General features: G+C 38.5%; 1 protein-coding gene across 1 annotated transcript; it reads right to left on the bottom strand.

Moving 5' to 3' along the window:
* Positions 1-6906: 6906 nt before the first annotated feature.
* Positions 6907-12064, bottom strand: LOC122082647 (gamma carbonic anhydrase-like 1, mitochondrial). Its single transcript, XM_042650343.1, has 2 exons — positions 11540-12064; positions 6907-7839 (listed from the first exon to the last, which is right to left on the bottom strand). Exons 1-2 carry the CDS (start codon positions 11907-11909, stop codon positions 7463-7465), a joined length of 747 nt encoding a protein of 248 aa, XP_042506277.1. The 5' UTR covers positions 11910-12064; the 3' UTR covers positions 6907-7462.
* Between the last annotated feature and the right edge of the window lie 1351 nt (positions 12065-13415).

Here is a 13415-nt window from a genome sequence, read left to right as displayed (position 1 = left end):
ACTGAAATTTCCGTTTTTTGCACGAAACATCGTTTCTGGAACAAAAACGTTACCAAACGCAGCCTAAAGACATCTCTAGATTGCATTATATTCTTAGCTGCCATAGGGAGAAAATCTTGTTGTAACCCTATTCTCCAGAGTTATTGATGCGGGGATTAAACAGGTTTTTTAGAAATTTGGAAGTCATTTGACACAGCATTTAATGCAATTTACATGTGAAATGGCAGAATTTATCCCGTCTTAAATAAATTTTGTGAATTAATAGCAAAAAAAGTAAGCTGTAAATTCAAAAATTTTTTTGCTACTGCCCAGGTTGCAGCCATATCGAAGGGAATGGAGTCTCAGATTAGGTTTGAAAGTACCACCGACTCCTAGGATTCCATTCTCTTGGCTGATACCAGGCATCGTTCTACAAATTCATGGTTCCCCTACTTGGTGACAACAAGATTCATATATAACAGGAGAGGGAGAGGGAGAGGGAGAGGGAGAGGGGGAGGGGGAGGGGAGCAAAGAAGGGAGGAGGGGGGAGCAAAAAGTTACTGCATCTGGTAAGCAAGAAAAGCATAAATTGCAAACCAACAAAAACCGGCATGCATTGAAGCATTCATTCTATTTCAACCCTCCCCTATTGCAGATATCTATAGGAGACTCAAAATTAAGCTTCATGTTGCGAATGTTTAGAATGGTATACTCTATAATACCTGCACTGCAACCCACTTCGCCCCTACCACACATCATCAATTGTTTTCTTAATAAATTAATCTCACAACCTGCAACTTAAGTTTATCAATCAAATAGTAAGTCAATAAGAGGAAATCTATGAAGCTCCTCCTTCCGCGCTTCCACTCTCCAACCCATCTTTTCATCTATTACTATTATCATTCTATAGACATCTATTGGATCTCAAACTATCATCTATTTTTGCAAGGGTTCATGTAAAAGAGCCCCCCCAGCACTCACCAGATTCATATGGTTTAAGGTGTAAAAGAGAAAGAAGGATAAGGTCGACCTGCAGGTCCAATATAGATGCACAGGCACCACTAAATCCCATAAGATCTAAATCTACTAGGCCAAGAACACCCAAGTGCAGCTCCTAAATGTGAGTGCAGTGAAAAAATTGGGGAAGGGAACAGACTCTCAATAAACCATCAAAACCTACAGACTCTGGATATCCTCCTAATCTGTACAAAAAATTGGAATATTGAAAAATAGAAACATAAAGAAGAAGGATGATGATGGAAGGTGAAGGAGAAATCCAATCTTATTTCATCTTTGTACTTTTCCCTAATCAAAGGACTAAAGAAGAGAAAACTCAAAAGATGTTAGCGATGGGCACTGGGTCATGTATCTCTATCATCAGTTTCAAATGAAATCAATTTTCTGGGACTATTCCTATCAAATAACCCTAAAGAGGAAGTGATAGTAATTAAACTGAGAAAACATGATATTGGCACGGCTCAATCAGATCAAAGGACCCAATTCTTAGGAGCTTTGATTTGATTGAGCCATTCCAACATCCCACTTTCACCCACAACGATGATGATGAAGAAGAAGAAGAAGAAGAAGATACCAGGAGATCGAAAGACGAAAGATAAGCTTCACTTGCCTCCTTTGGTATGTATGCCTGGCTGTGGATGCCATAGATTCTTAGAGTTTGAGTCAAGCTCTTACCACATAAGCCATGAAGAGAATACTAATAATCATAATAAATAAAGGATCTATCAGTAAAGATGAAGGTGGTCGATCACGGATTGAATTGAGTTGTAGAATGGGGTGTAAGAGAATAACTCAATAATGGTTGAAACGTGCATATCTTTGTGTTGCCACAAAGCCATATATATATAATAGCTATCTTTCTTATATAATATAAGAGAAGAAACTAGATCTATTTAAATAATGGATTTTTTTTTTTTTAATGAATAAATAATATATTAAGACCCAAAGAGAAAAGGAAAACAAGGGGAGCAAGCTAGGAACTAGCAACAACAAAAAGAAAGCTAAAAAAATAGCACCAATAGAAAGTGCAAGGCGAAAAATGGATTAACCAAGCCACACCAAAACAAAACAAACCCAAAGGCCCAAAATTACGCATGAACAAGCCTAGATCATCACGCCGGAGCCAACCGAAGCCACACAAAGGAAGGGGGAGTGTGGAGGGAGGGGAGAGGCAGGTTGAGGATTTCCAAGACTAGGGATATCCCAGGAGGAAGCAATGAACCTATTCCTATAATTGATTGCAAGATATTATGGATTTGTTTGTCAATGAAAGTGGTTGATGGCTCTATCACAAGAAATTAATAAAAACCTCTTTTAATCTCACCTAATTAGTTATCTATCTTTTTGTAATATCAGTGTTTGGTATCAAGTATCAAATTCCTTTCTCAACATAAGGAAGAACAAATATGTGATATAAAATCAACCGTTGACAATGGGCTACGAATTAAACAGTATTTAATAATTATTGACAACTAAGACTACATCTCAGGAGTTTTTAAAATCTGTAAACTGTTCTAACTTCCGTTTTTTTAATCCTGGTTTTGCTGGTTCCAAGCCAAAGATCCCAGTTTAATGGATACAAAACTTTTGAAGAGAATCTTGTGCTGCTAGAATTGATCGAAAAAGCCAGGAGTGGAACTAGGCAACTAGCAACTCCCTCTTTCCTTTTCCTGGGTAAGGAGAACTTAGCCAATTAAGCTGATAAAATGACCCCTTTATAAAGAAACCAAAAATACCCTATTTGATTCATGAGTCATGCAGCTTAGATTTTCACTTGAGAAGACATAAGAAAACGCCACCCCAACGTGGGCAGGTAAATGTATCATCAAAGTTAGGTAATTTTGAATCCGGTTCTTATGCAGCCAAAAATGGTTTCTGGTACCATACCTTGACCACAGCCTCACATGGAATCTAATAAGCTAGCAAGATTGATTTGGAAAAATTTGGAACCCTAAACATTCTCTTAAACCTAGGCTTTAAGTCTAGAGAAGTTGAACCCTAAACATTCTCTTATATCATAGGCTGCAAATCCTATTCTGATTCCAAAAGTGTTATTAGTCAGGTTAGGTTGCTAATACATCAACAAGCTACAATGACATCGCGGGAAGCTATTTGCACATGGCTAGATTTTCTACCACATTTTAATGCTTAAACCTCATGGGTATGTTGTCCACATAATTATCAATTAATTAATCATAGATTAACATCGGCACGTCTATGAATGAAAATGAATTTATACTAATAATTTTATTCATTTCAGGTGTAAAGATGATAAAAAAAAAAAAATGAATAAATTTTATTCATAATCACGAAAGTATAAATAATTTCTTTGTTAAATTATTATTTTTAAATTTCAAGCTGCATTGAAGCTTTCTTTGCTTCTGGTCAGATAAGACACCCAGAAACCATAGATTCGCCAACCCATTTGCTTACTACAGCATCAACCAAACTTTTTTGTTCGCGTCCCCCACCAGGAAGAAGATTAAAATAATAAATAAATAAATAACTAAAGGTTTGGTGATGAGAAGTTCCACACCATTTTTTATAGGAAACAGACAAAGAAAATTTGAAAAAAATGTCATACATGGCCAGTGAAGAGAAACTGCTTATTCGTCCTCTGGATACGATAATACTTAGAACTTGGAACGAGCAAATGAAGAGCTTCTATCCAGTTTGGCGTTGAAGGATTCAACAAGATCAAGAAGGGTTGACAGTTGGAGGATCGCTAGCTCCTTTTCATTTCGTTATTGTTATATAGCAATTTTTATTATGATAGGGTTCTCTCAGTCTTCTCCCTTCTACCATGTTTATGGTTCTATAGTACTTCTATTTTAGTAGCTAGTTTTCAATCTCATCATCATCATCTCTATTGGGTTAACTGACGTTAATGTGATCTCATTGCTTGCGTTGGGTTCTTTCTAATTTTCTTATAGATTAATCCCTAATCCAATTGGAGTCTTTTTCAGGTATTCAAAGTAGGAAGCATGAAGGGTCTCTAGGTGGGGAATCTAAGAATGGTAGTGAAAGAGACTCCAGACAGAAAGAGAAAGTCAGCAACTTTGCAAACTTATCGCCTTAGAATAAGGAGTAGGTAGTCTTCGATCGGTAGTTGGCACGTAACATTATTGCCTATGCCTCTGCAGTGCTTCTGTGCTTGGGCCTCGCAACCTTGGAGACTGGAAGTTTGGTAGTTCGTGGTTGGTGGTTGGTGGTTGGTAGTTGGAACTTGGATATGGCATCTCCCTGGATTGAATTTTGGAACAGACAAACGGTTGAACTGTTACAGATAGAGGTGCAAGAGGACCGGGTTGGGCTGGGCTTCTTAAAACCCTAGCCTAACACTGAGTCCCCTTAACTAGGCCCAAACCTGCCTTGATCCTGACTCAGGACCGTAAAACATTAACCTAGGCCCAACCCTCACCCGCCCTGATTAATCCTAGTTTGCTATCAAGGGTCGGGAATACCCTAATCCTGACCTTGCAAAATCCTAAAAAATAAAAAATAAAAAATATTCATAATAAAGAGGAGATTAAAAACACACACACACACACACACACACACACACAAAGTCCCATATTACTTGTCATGAGGAGAACATCCTAAAGGAAAAATTCAAACGATACAAATGACTCCAACTACTATGGTAAACAAAGAGGAGATCATTCAAACAAAGCAAAGAATCCAAAAGATTTCAATTATTTGTCATGATAAATAAAGAGATCATCTTAGTAAAGCAAACCATAGGAAGATCTCAAAACCCTTGTCATGTTAAACAAAGAGGAGAACATTAAGAAAACAAAAAAATCTAAAGTCAACATTAGGGGAAAAACCTTAGGCCGGGTTAGGCCAAAAGCCAGAGTAAAAAAATCAGGGTTAGGTTTAGGGCGGGCCAAAGACATTAACTCTGACCCGCCTTGACCCTGACTCAAGTTCAGAAATTTCAGGTTTGGGCTAGCCCTCAGGACCAAAAATTTCGAGTTGGTACTTATTCGGGCAAAGGGCAGGCTTGGGCCGTCATGGCCAAACTTGCACCCCTAGTTACAGAAGATGCCTTGTTTTGAGTAGTTCTGTTAATTTCAAGGGTAAAAAATTATTAAGCCAAAACTGTCTCTTTCTTAATTTCAGATTTCTAATTTAACATCTAAGGATAAGTAGGTGTGTCAATTGGTTGTTTTAGTCCGATTTTGGTCTGATCTTACATCATACTGAAACCAAACCGTCAAGCAAATTTTGGTTTTTGTCTGATTTGATTAATTCTTTCATCAATTCAGTTGTTTCAACTTTCAACCCAAGCTCGATCAAGTTCCATACCTACTTTTAAAAATTGGATGGGCTAGCCCACAGCCTTATCAACCCAACCATGAATCTAAACCTAAAGGCCCAGCTTGACAGTGGCCCAATTTTTTAAAGGAAAAGCCCCACAAACCCAAATCCTTCTACTAATATTAAACATGGGAAAAAATGCTGCCTGATTACGTCGACCCCACACCCAATTATAATAGTGCACGAAAAATTATTCCCCCACCCCATGTGAAATCAGATATCCCATTTACGTTGATCCCCCTAAGCACTCATTGGTACCCATGCTGGAGCAGAGGCCAATGGCCATACAACCAGGCAACAATCGCTTGCCCATTAAACACATTAATCTTATAGGTATCATAGTTTCCATTCTTCTTAAATTATAATTACATGTTTTGATAAAAAAAAAAAAAAAAAAGATATTGTCAGAAGGCAGGCCAGCCCAAGCCCAGATATATGGACTAGCTAGCGCCAGGATTTTTCTTAGCTCTAAACCAACATAGATAATTGTGGGCTGGGCTGGGCTGGGCTGGGATGGTCTGGGCCGGGCCTACCCATGACCAGCCCACTTACATTCGTTGATGGGGATAGGCGGTCTGAACTCTCATATTGCATCTGTGACAGTGTTTAGGAAATAACAATTTGTATTTAAGGCTACATTTGGTTGCAAGAGGAATGGGAGGTGAAGGGAAGTAAATTGAAGTAAAGGGAAGTGAAGTGAAGCGATTTTTTTTTACATTTTGAGTCGTTTGGTTGCAACAGAGTAAAGAAATGAAGTGAGACTAATTTACCATAGTTGTTTGGTTGGATGTAAAATAGATGTAAAATTTTAGAAAACTAATAATCTAACCAAACTCCTCCAAAGAGATGGGTGAAGAGTACTTTTCAATCTAGAACCCACTAAGCTCCTCAAAATTTATATTGATTATGTGAATCAGGTCATTCAGGATATGTACCAAATCAAACCAAATGTCACCAGATACTATGTTCTATCACTAACCAAAATAAACCATTTCATTCTATATATCAAATGAATGCAATATAAATAAATATTTAAAATAATATAAAAGATGATCACAAGGAAAACAGTAATAGATCACAAGTGATAACGATTGAAAGGCCCATTCAAAAAGTCTTTTGATCAAAACAAACCCAATAGGTCAATAATGCTCCATCTGACTCAAACCCAAAGTCTTTTGGTCAAAACAAATCCAATTAAGTCGAGTGAGAGAGAAAGAGAGAGAGAGATCGTTGAGAGTCATGAGAGGGGTGAGAGTCGCGAGAGTGCGAGAGAGATCGTGAGACTAGGGTTTTTTTTTTCTTCCTATTTTGGTGGGGAAATAAAAAGAGAAATTTTAATGGTTAAGTAAAATTTTTTTCACATGTAAAATATATTTCCCTTGCAATCAAACATCTAAATATATTTTTTCTGGGAAAAAAATTCCTCTTTCCATAAGAAATTTGCATTCCCCTTGCAACCAAACAAAGCCTAAGTGGCTTCGCCTAATAATATAAAGTATTTTCAATAAGAAAAATTATGATATACTATACCCCTAGAGAGTATTTAGATCAAATAAATTCCCAAAAAATAACACAATAGAACTGTCATTTGCAAAAAATAACTGTTTTCAAAGCAAATGTTTGACATAGTCACAACCAACAATAATTAAGAAACCCATAGCCTCCACCTTGGAGAGTTTTTGACAGGAAACTTGAAAATATGATTCAGGGATGTATAGAGGCATATTTTGGGCACACCGTATCATATTACAATGAGGGAAACCATCAAGCTTCAGCCATCAATGATTTATAACAAATTGCTACAAACAACATCCAATCAAGATTCTGTAGGCAAGATCTACAAGACAATTCTCACAACAAAGGCCTGAATAAGAGATGTCGTCAATGCTCCCACATCCGCTACAATGACTCCAAACAAAAATTGAGGGAGCTGGAAGAATACTGTAGAATGGATTTAAGTCGGAGGGCAGCTCCATTGTTGTCGCCCATTAACCCCACTTGTTTAGATCTACAACCAGAACTAGTTCATGCATTAAACAATTTAACCAAAAATAAGAAATTCAAAAGCTTGATTAATTGAGGTTGGTGAGCTTTATTTCCTCGAAAACACCTCCAACTCAAGTCAATCTGAAGCAGAAAGCTTTTAGATAGGGATCCCAAAAGACTTCTTTAGCTTCTCAACTTCCAAATACACTGTAGAATAAGGGAGGAACTCCGAGAAGTAGCTTTTGCTCAGATCATTGATTGCAACCGCAAGTTTAGGAATCTCCAAGGTCTCTTCATGGGTCAGACTTCTAACAAACCTTGCAGGGTTCCCAGCCCAAAGTTCACCAGTTGGAATTCTCCTGCCTGGGGGAACTACAGAACCAGCTTCAAGAATAGATTGTGTCTCGACCAGTGAACCTTCCATGAGTATGGAGTGCTGCCCAATGATACACTCTGGCTCAATTGTGCAGGACCGTAAAAGACTATAGCCCCCAATTGTTACAAATCTCTCAATAGAGGTCTCCGCTGGTAGTCCTGGTGAAAATGGAAACAATTTGCAAGTTATAAACACAAGAATCATGGTTAAACAACAAAGGTACAATACCAGTCTTTTTTAGAATTTCATGACCAACCACGAGAAAGCACCACAATGCCCTTAAAATTGTTGGAGTTTCAATTCCAGTGATTTTGACATATTGAGACTGGATTTAGGTTTAGCAGGCATTTTAGATCCCAATGCAAAGGTAATGCCCACATTTCATGGGAGTTGCAGCCTCCACCAATTTACAACGCCCGAGAGAGTTTGGGTCATGACAAAAAAGCCCAAATACATATAAATTGCCATGATGCTGATACACATCACCTGATTCAATGTAGATTTATCCAAGTCATTGATCCAATTACCCTAGGGAGAAATAGTATAGAAATGGTACTCTGGGCCACCAAGTTCCCATTGGACAATCAACAGACTGTCCAGGAGAATGTGATGACTGGGATGGTCATGCTTAACCTGCTTGATTTGAATCAGAAGACATCTGGGTAGACATGAAGATCAAAGATTTCTGACAACCAAATTCAAGTTTCAGATGGGTACATGCAATGATAGAGGTACCACACACAAGAGATTGTGAAGATCAGCAATAAACTGAATGGGATTCAATGGAAAATAAATGATTGACTGATATGTTAACTAGAGTGGATATACAGATGCCATAGCTGCATGGTGAAATAACAACAAAAAGGGTTAAGGACCATTATTGAAGAATGTAAATATGCAGTCAATTCACCAAATGGTCAGAGATGGCATTCAATCACATCATCCATCTTCGATAATTAACATTAAAGTAACCTAACATGAATGAACATTTCAGCATAGTTATTGTACATAACTATACTCAAAGCTTCCTCAAGAAGCCCAACCAAAGTACAAAGAAGAATAAATACAGAAGGCTTGTTTTTCAGTTTGAGAGGAGGAGCTTAGCCCTTGATTTACAGTGGCAATCACAACGGGCATACAGCTAAGTAACTCTTGTTCTTCCTCCTCTTTCGATCTTTATTTTTTTATTTTTCTTCAAAATCCAGTTCCCCTTTCTGCAACTGCTGTGGCAACCAGGTGGCAACTGCAGGATGCAGATACTTCATCATCTACCACTTGTTTTCCCCTTCTGCCCAGCCATGAAAGATTGCAGGAAGCCATACCCTAAACATACCCTGAACCCCTATCTGTGTCCTGTCATGTCAAGATGGGAACTTTAGCAGTAACTGAAATGTATGGGTAACAGATATCAAAACTATGTCTCAAACACATCAGATCTGATGTTACCAGATTAAAGTTTTGAACCAACCATATTCAATCATGTGTCTACCCTTTATTAAGAGGCGTGAAAATACCATGGTTGATTTTAAACCAACCACCATTCATTTATAACTTATAAAATCTAAAACCAGCTAAACTAATTGTTTGGGGGGGGGGGGGGAGGGAGTTTATGAGCATAAATAAAGATGTCCTTAAGGAAAGATCAATGCTGAGTACGCAATGGGTAACAATAAGAAAATGAAAAAAGAACAATACTGATATGACTAAGCAGAAGGCGGCTTCACTACCTCAAGAATCTGCTAGATCATAGCACTGTTTACACTAAAGTTTTGTTAACATGCAGCACATGGTAAGTTTCATTAAGGCAGAATTTTCTTTAGTTCCTGAAAATCTAAATGGCTAACAGAACTATCTTATGCGCACCCTTTACCTGCAAGACTATATTAAAAACAAATCTACTCAATACAAGTCTTTGGGTTGAAGTTCCTATATCAGAAACTTAAGTTGAGTGGTGCTGTTCTATTGCCTTTTATTTTATTTTTGGGTTGGGGGGGGGGGGGGGGGGGGACAGTCCTGTTGCTGACCTCTGTGAGTTTCAAATAGCTGATTATTAGTGGAATTTTTATATTTTCTTAAGCCTTTGATTTATTCAATACATAGCAAGGGTTGACTACATTTTCGTAAGGATATTGAGTGAATGAATGCTCTAAGATATTCCTAGAAGTTTAGGAGCAAAGACTGATTTTGAGGCCAATACTGTTCACTTTCTCTATTTTGGCTGCAGAAACTATTTATAGTATGATCAGATTACAATATATATATATATATATATATTAAAAAAAAAAAAAAAAACTTGGTAATTTTTTGTAATTAGAGGATTATCTTTTGGAGTTCACTTAGCAAGCTATTTGGGGTTGTTATTAACTAACACTAGTCCTACATTAATAATATAGACTGATCTTGACAAGAATGAGGATTTCAATATAGAGAAATATATGGATGGTTTCCTAACTTATCACTCATTCACGGTTGTAAATTGACATGGCCTCCGACATGACTAAGGGTCCCAAATTACTAATCAATTCAATCTTAAGTTAGGGCTTCTAGTTTTCTTTCCTAGTCAATTAGAATTTTATCCATTCCTTTTCAGCAGAACAATGACTCACATAACAACAAAAGCACATTTACATAGTATTATAATAATCAAGAGGTGCATAACAACATCTATAGCTTGGGAATCGTCAGGGTGTTCAGGCCCCCTGCAACACCGTGGGTTGCTTAGACGCTATGACTACTACATAGGAACCAAGAATACCCCTTGAAAATGTACACCATTCTTAAAGTTAGCGGCAGCGAAATTGTCACTCAAGTCCCATAAATGTATAGGGCATAGATAAGAAAACGTAATAAGCTTCATCCAAATATGAAGAATAACAAGCCAGAGATGATTTAATGGATCTTTGATCAAATCCATGTAGCCAACCCCATTCAGTTGGGATAAGGCTCAGTTGTTGTTTGTTGTTGAAGAATAACACACACTATCTGTGTGCAAGTACTGCAACTAATAGCGCTCACACAAGGCTTATAAGATAAGTAATTCTAAACAATCAAGCAAACCATCTCTGTTAATACATCTTAGCATAGAGGCAAGTACTGCAACTAATAGTTCTCACACAAGGCTTATAATATAAGTAATTCTAACCAATCAAGCTAACCATATCTGTTAATAGATTCTTAGCATAGACAAGATACATACTCCAGGGATGACTTATTTTACATCAGAGCTCCCTATTTTTAAAACTTTTTACATTGTTTTTCACCTTGTTTGTTTCAAGAAAACTTTCTATGGTCCCAACCATGGTCATGAAACTCCTAGCTCAGTTCTTGACATCGTCCAACCATGCAAAGCTGATTAGCTGCATAATTCACCACAAAGCCCATGTTTGGCAAATATAGTGAATTCAGTGACCATGACCTGAACTTCATTATGTTTGATTCATGTAACTATTAAACAGTGGTTATGAATTCATCAATTATGTTTGAAATTCGAAGCGATTAAGCACAATCTCAGTAGAACATCAGCTTTAGAATCTCAAAATCCATAGAAATCCACTCCATGATAGGTGGCTTCAGAGGGTAAACCCCCTCAAACAGAATTTATGATTTCTTTCCATTTAGTCTCATTAAGTGTGCACCTTGGAGATAGTTAAATCCTTCTCCACTTCCCATCCTTCCATCCATATATCAAATTAAAGAGGATTCTGAGAGCATACTGCTGACACAGAACGCAAAAGGAAAAACCACGCTCATTCATTACTTACTCAACACAAAGCGAACCAACAGGACAAAAAATAAATAAATAAATAAATAATTCAATACCCTAAACCAAAAAAGAATTGGATCAAGAACAAACGAAACCTGTAGGAGACGACCAAGCAGCGTGGAGAACGCAGCGCTCCTGCACATTGGTGCAGAACCCAATCGTGATTTTGTTGAGATCACCGCGAAGAACTGATCCGTTCCAAACGGAAGATCCATCGTTAACGGTGACTTGGCCAGCAAGAACGACGTTCGGGGCGACGTAGGCATCGACGGAAATCTTGGGAACCCATTGCCCCAACGGGATTATTTTCCTTTGCCCTCTATAGTCCCATTTTACTCTATCAGTCGCATTTGCAGTCGCTACAACTTTCGCCGCATCAGTGGAGAGACCACGAACGGCCGCCAGAGATGGAGATGAGAGAGTGCTAATTAGAACTTTTCTGGAAAGACGAGATAGAGCTGCCATTTTTCTACTTTCTTCTCTTCTTTCTCTTTTCCCTTTGACAGAGAAGAGAAGGAGAAGCCACAGCAAGAACGAAAGAGTCGAGAGCCTGAGAGACTCCGGATTTTCCGAGTCAGAACTCGGGAATGGGCAGCGTGCAAAGAGTTAAACCCAAGCATATACAAACCTTGGTGTCCACACCGTCGGATGATTCTTTTGTGACCCCTCCAGTCTCCAGCAACGGTGCTGATGAAGTGACTTCAATAACAGTTAGGTTGACCAAAAACCAGAGATGCGAACGTGGGAGATCCAACGGCTCAAAACGTTGATTAGTTAGGTTTACGCCTCACAGTTTGCAGCTTACACAATTACACAGGAACAAAAGATCATGTGCAGTCTCAAGTCTCAACTGGCTACGCCACAAAGCCACATTAGAAAATTGAAAGAGGGACGGAGAACTTATATATTTTCTGAGGGGTCACCCAATCGATCGGTTCGGGCTTGTTTCGGTCTGGCCTAATCGGCTGCCCTACATTTCTTTAGTAGAAATCGGCTCCTCTACTTTAGGATCCTACACCGTCAATCTTGACGCTTGGCATGTTTCCATTCATAAATGATCCGTCAGGGTCAGTCAGGGTTAGGGACTCAGGTACAACTCTTTTATTGAGCTACCATGATCCGGGCTAAACGGGTTACTGAGCCCGATTATCAATAAATGAGGTCTAAATAGAGTTAAAACATGTTGGGCTGATTAAAATGGCTCTAAAGGGGCCCTTAAGTGGGCTCTAAGTGGAAATTAAATGTGTTGGGCTAAATTGGGTTCTAAGATATCAGTCCCAAATCCCAATTAGAGGCGACAGGCGCCTGTTAGGTTGGACCCCTGAATCGAGACAAGCAAACTATTATTCAGTCTAAAATAAAGTCTGACACATTTAATAATGGGCCGGGCTAGTCTCAGGTTTTCCTAGCCAGGCCTGAAATTCACACCCTTAGGGTAAGCTTTAAAAAACTGATCACGATTTGGATCGGTCTGAGCAATTCTGAATCAAATTAGGAACGGCTAGTCTCTGTACAGGGATCGACCTCGGCTTATTTGGATCCGCCAACTAATCCAGAAAATCCGATTTTTGTAACACTGAGAAAGGTGGGTTGATTGGGTCACCAGTGGTGGTCTAATTAGGTCACCCAATTGTTATATGAGGGAAAAAAAAAATTAAATATTTCAATTTCATGTACTAACGACTAAGGCAATGCTAAGAGATGGCTATTCATTTAATCATAAGTTCACAACCCGACGTAGATGGACAATTGGTAAACGGGTACGGGTAGCCCCGGACCCATTTGCCAGCACTAGGTGTAGCACGATAGAGCAGGAATGGAATGATGCTCTCTCTACGCACGATTACGTAGTGAACACTTTTATGACGTCATATTACGTGGTGAACATTCCATCACTTACTCCAGCTCTTTTTAAAATAACCATGTGCGCGTGTGTGAGAGTGATGTTTACACATAGAACTGGATTCCTTA

This window comes from Macadamia integrifolia, chromosome 6 (genome assembly GCF_013358625.1).
Source record: "Macadamia integrifolia cultivar HAES 741 chromosome 6, SCU_Mint_v3, whole genome shotgun sequence".
Taxonomy (NCBI): domain Eukaryota; kingdom Viridiplantae; phylum Streptophyta; class Magnoliopsida; order Proteales; family Proteaceae; genus Macadamia; species Macadamia integrifolia.
Note: the sequence above shows the minus strand (reverse complement) of the source record. Positions and strands in the feature narration are given on the sequence as shown.

Excerpts from the sequence above, each read along its gene's own strand:
- LOC122082647 (XM_042650343.1), bottom strand. The coding sequence starts at position 11,909 with ATGGCAGCTCTATCTCGTCTTTCCAGAAAAGTTCTAATTAGCACTCTC. Across the intron at positions 7,840-11,539 it reads TGCTTGGTCGTCTCCTACAG|GACTACCAGCGGAGACCTCT; the intron begins GTTTCGTTTGTT and ends CATTTTCACCAG.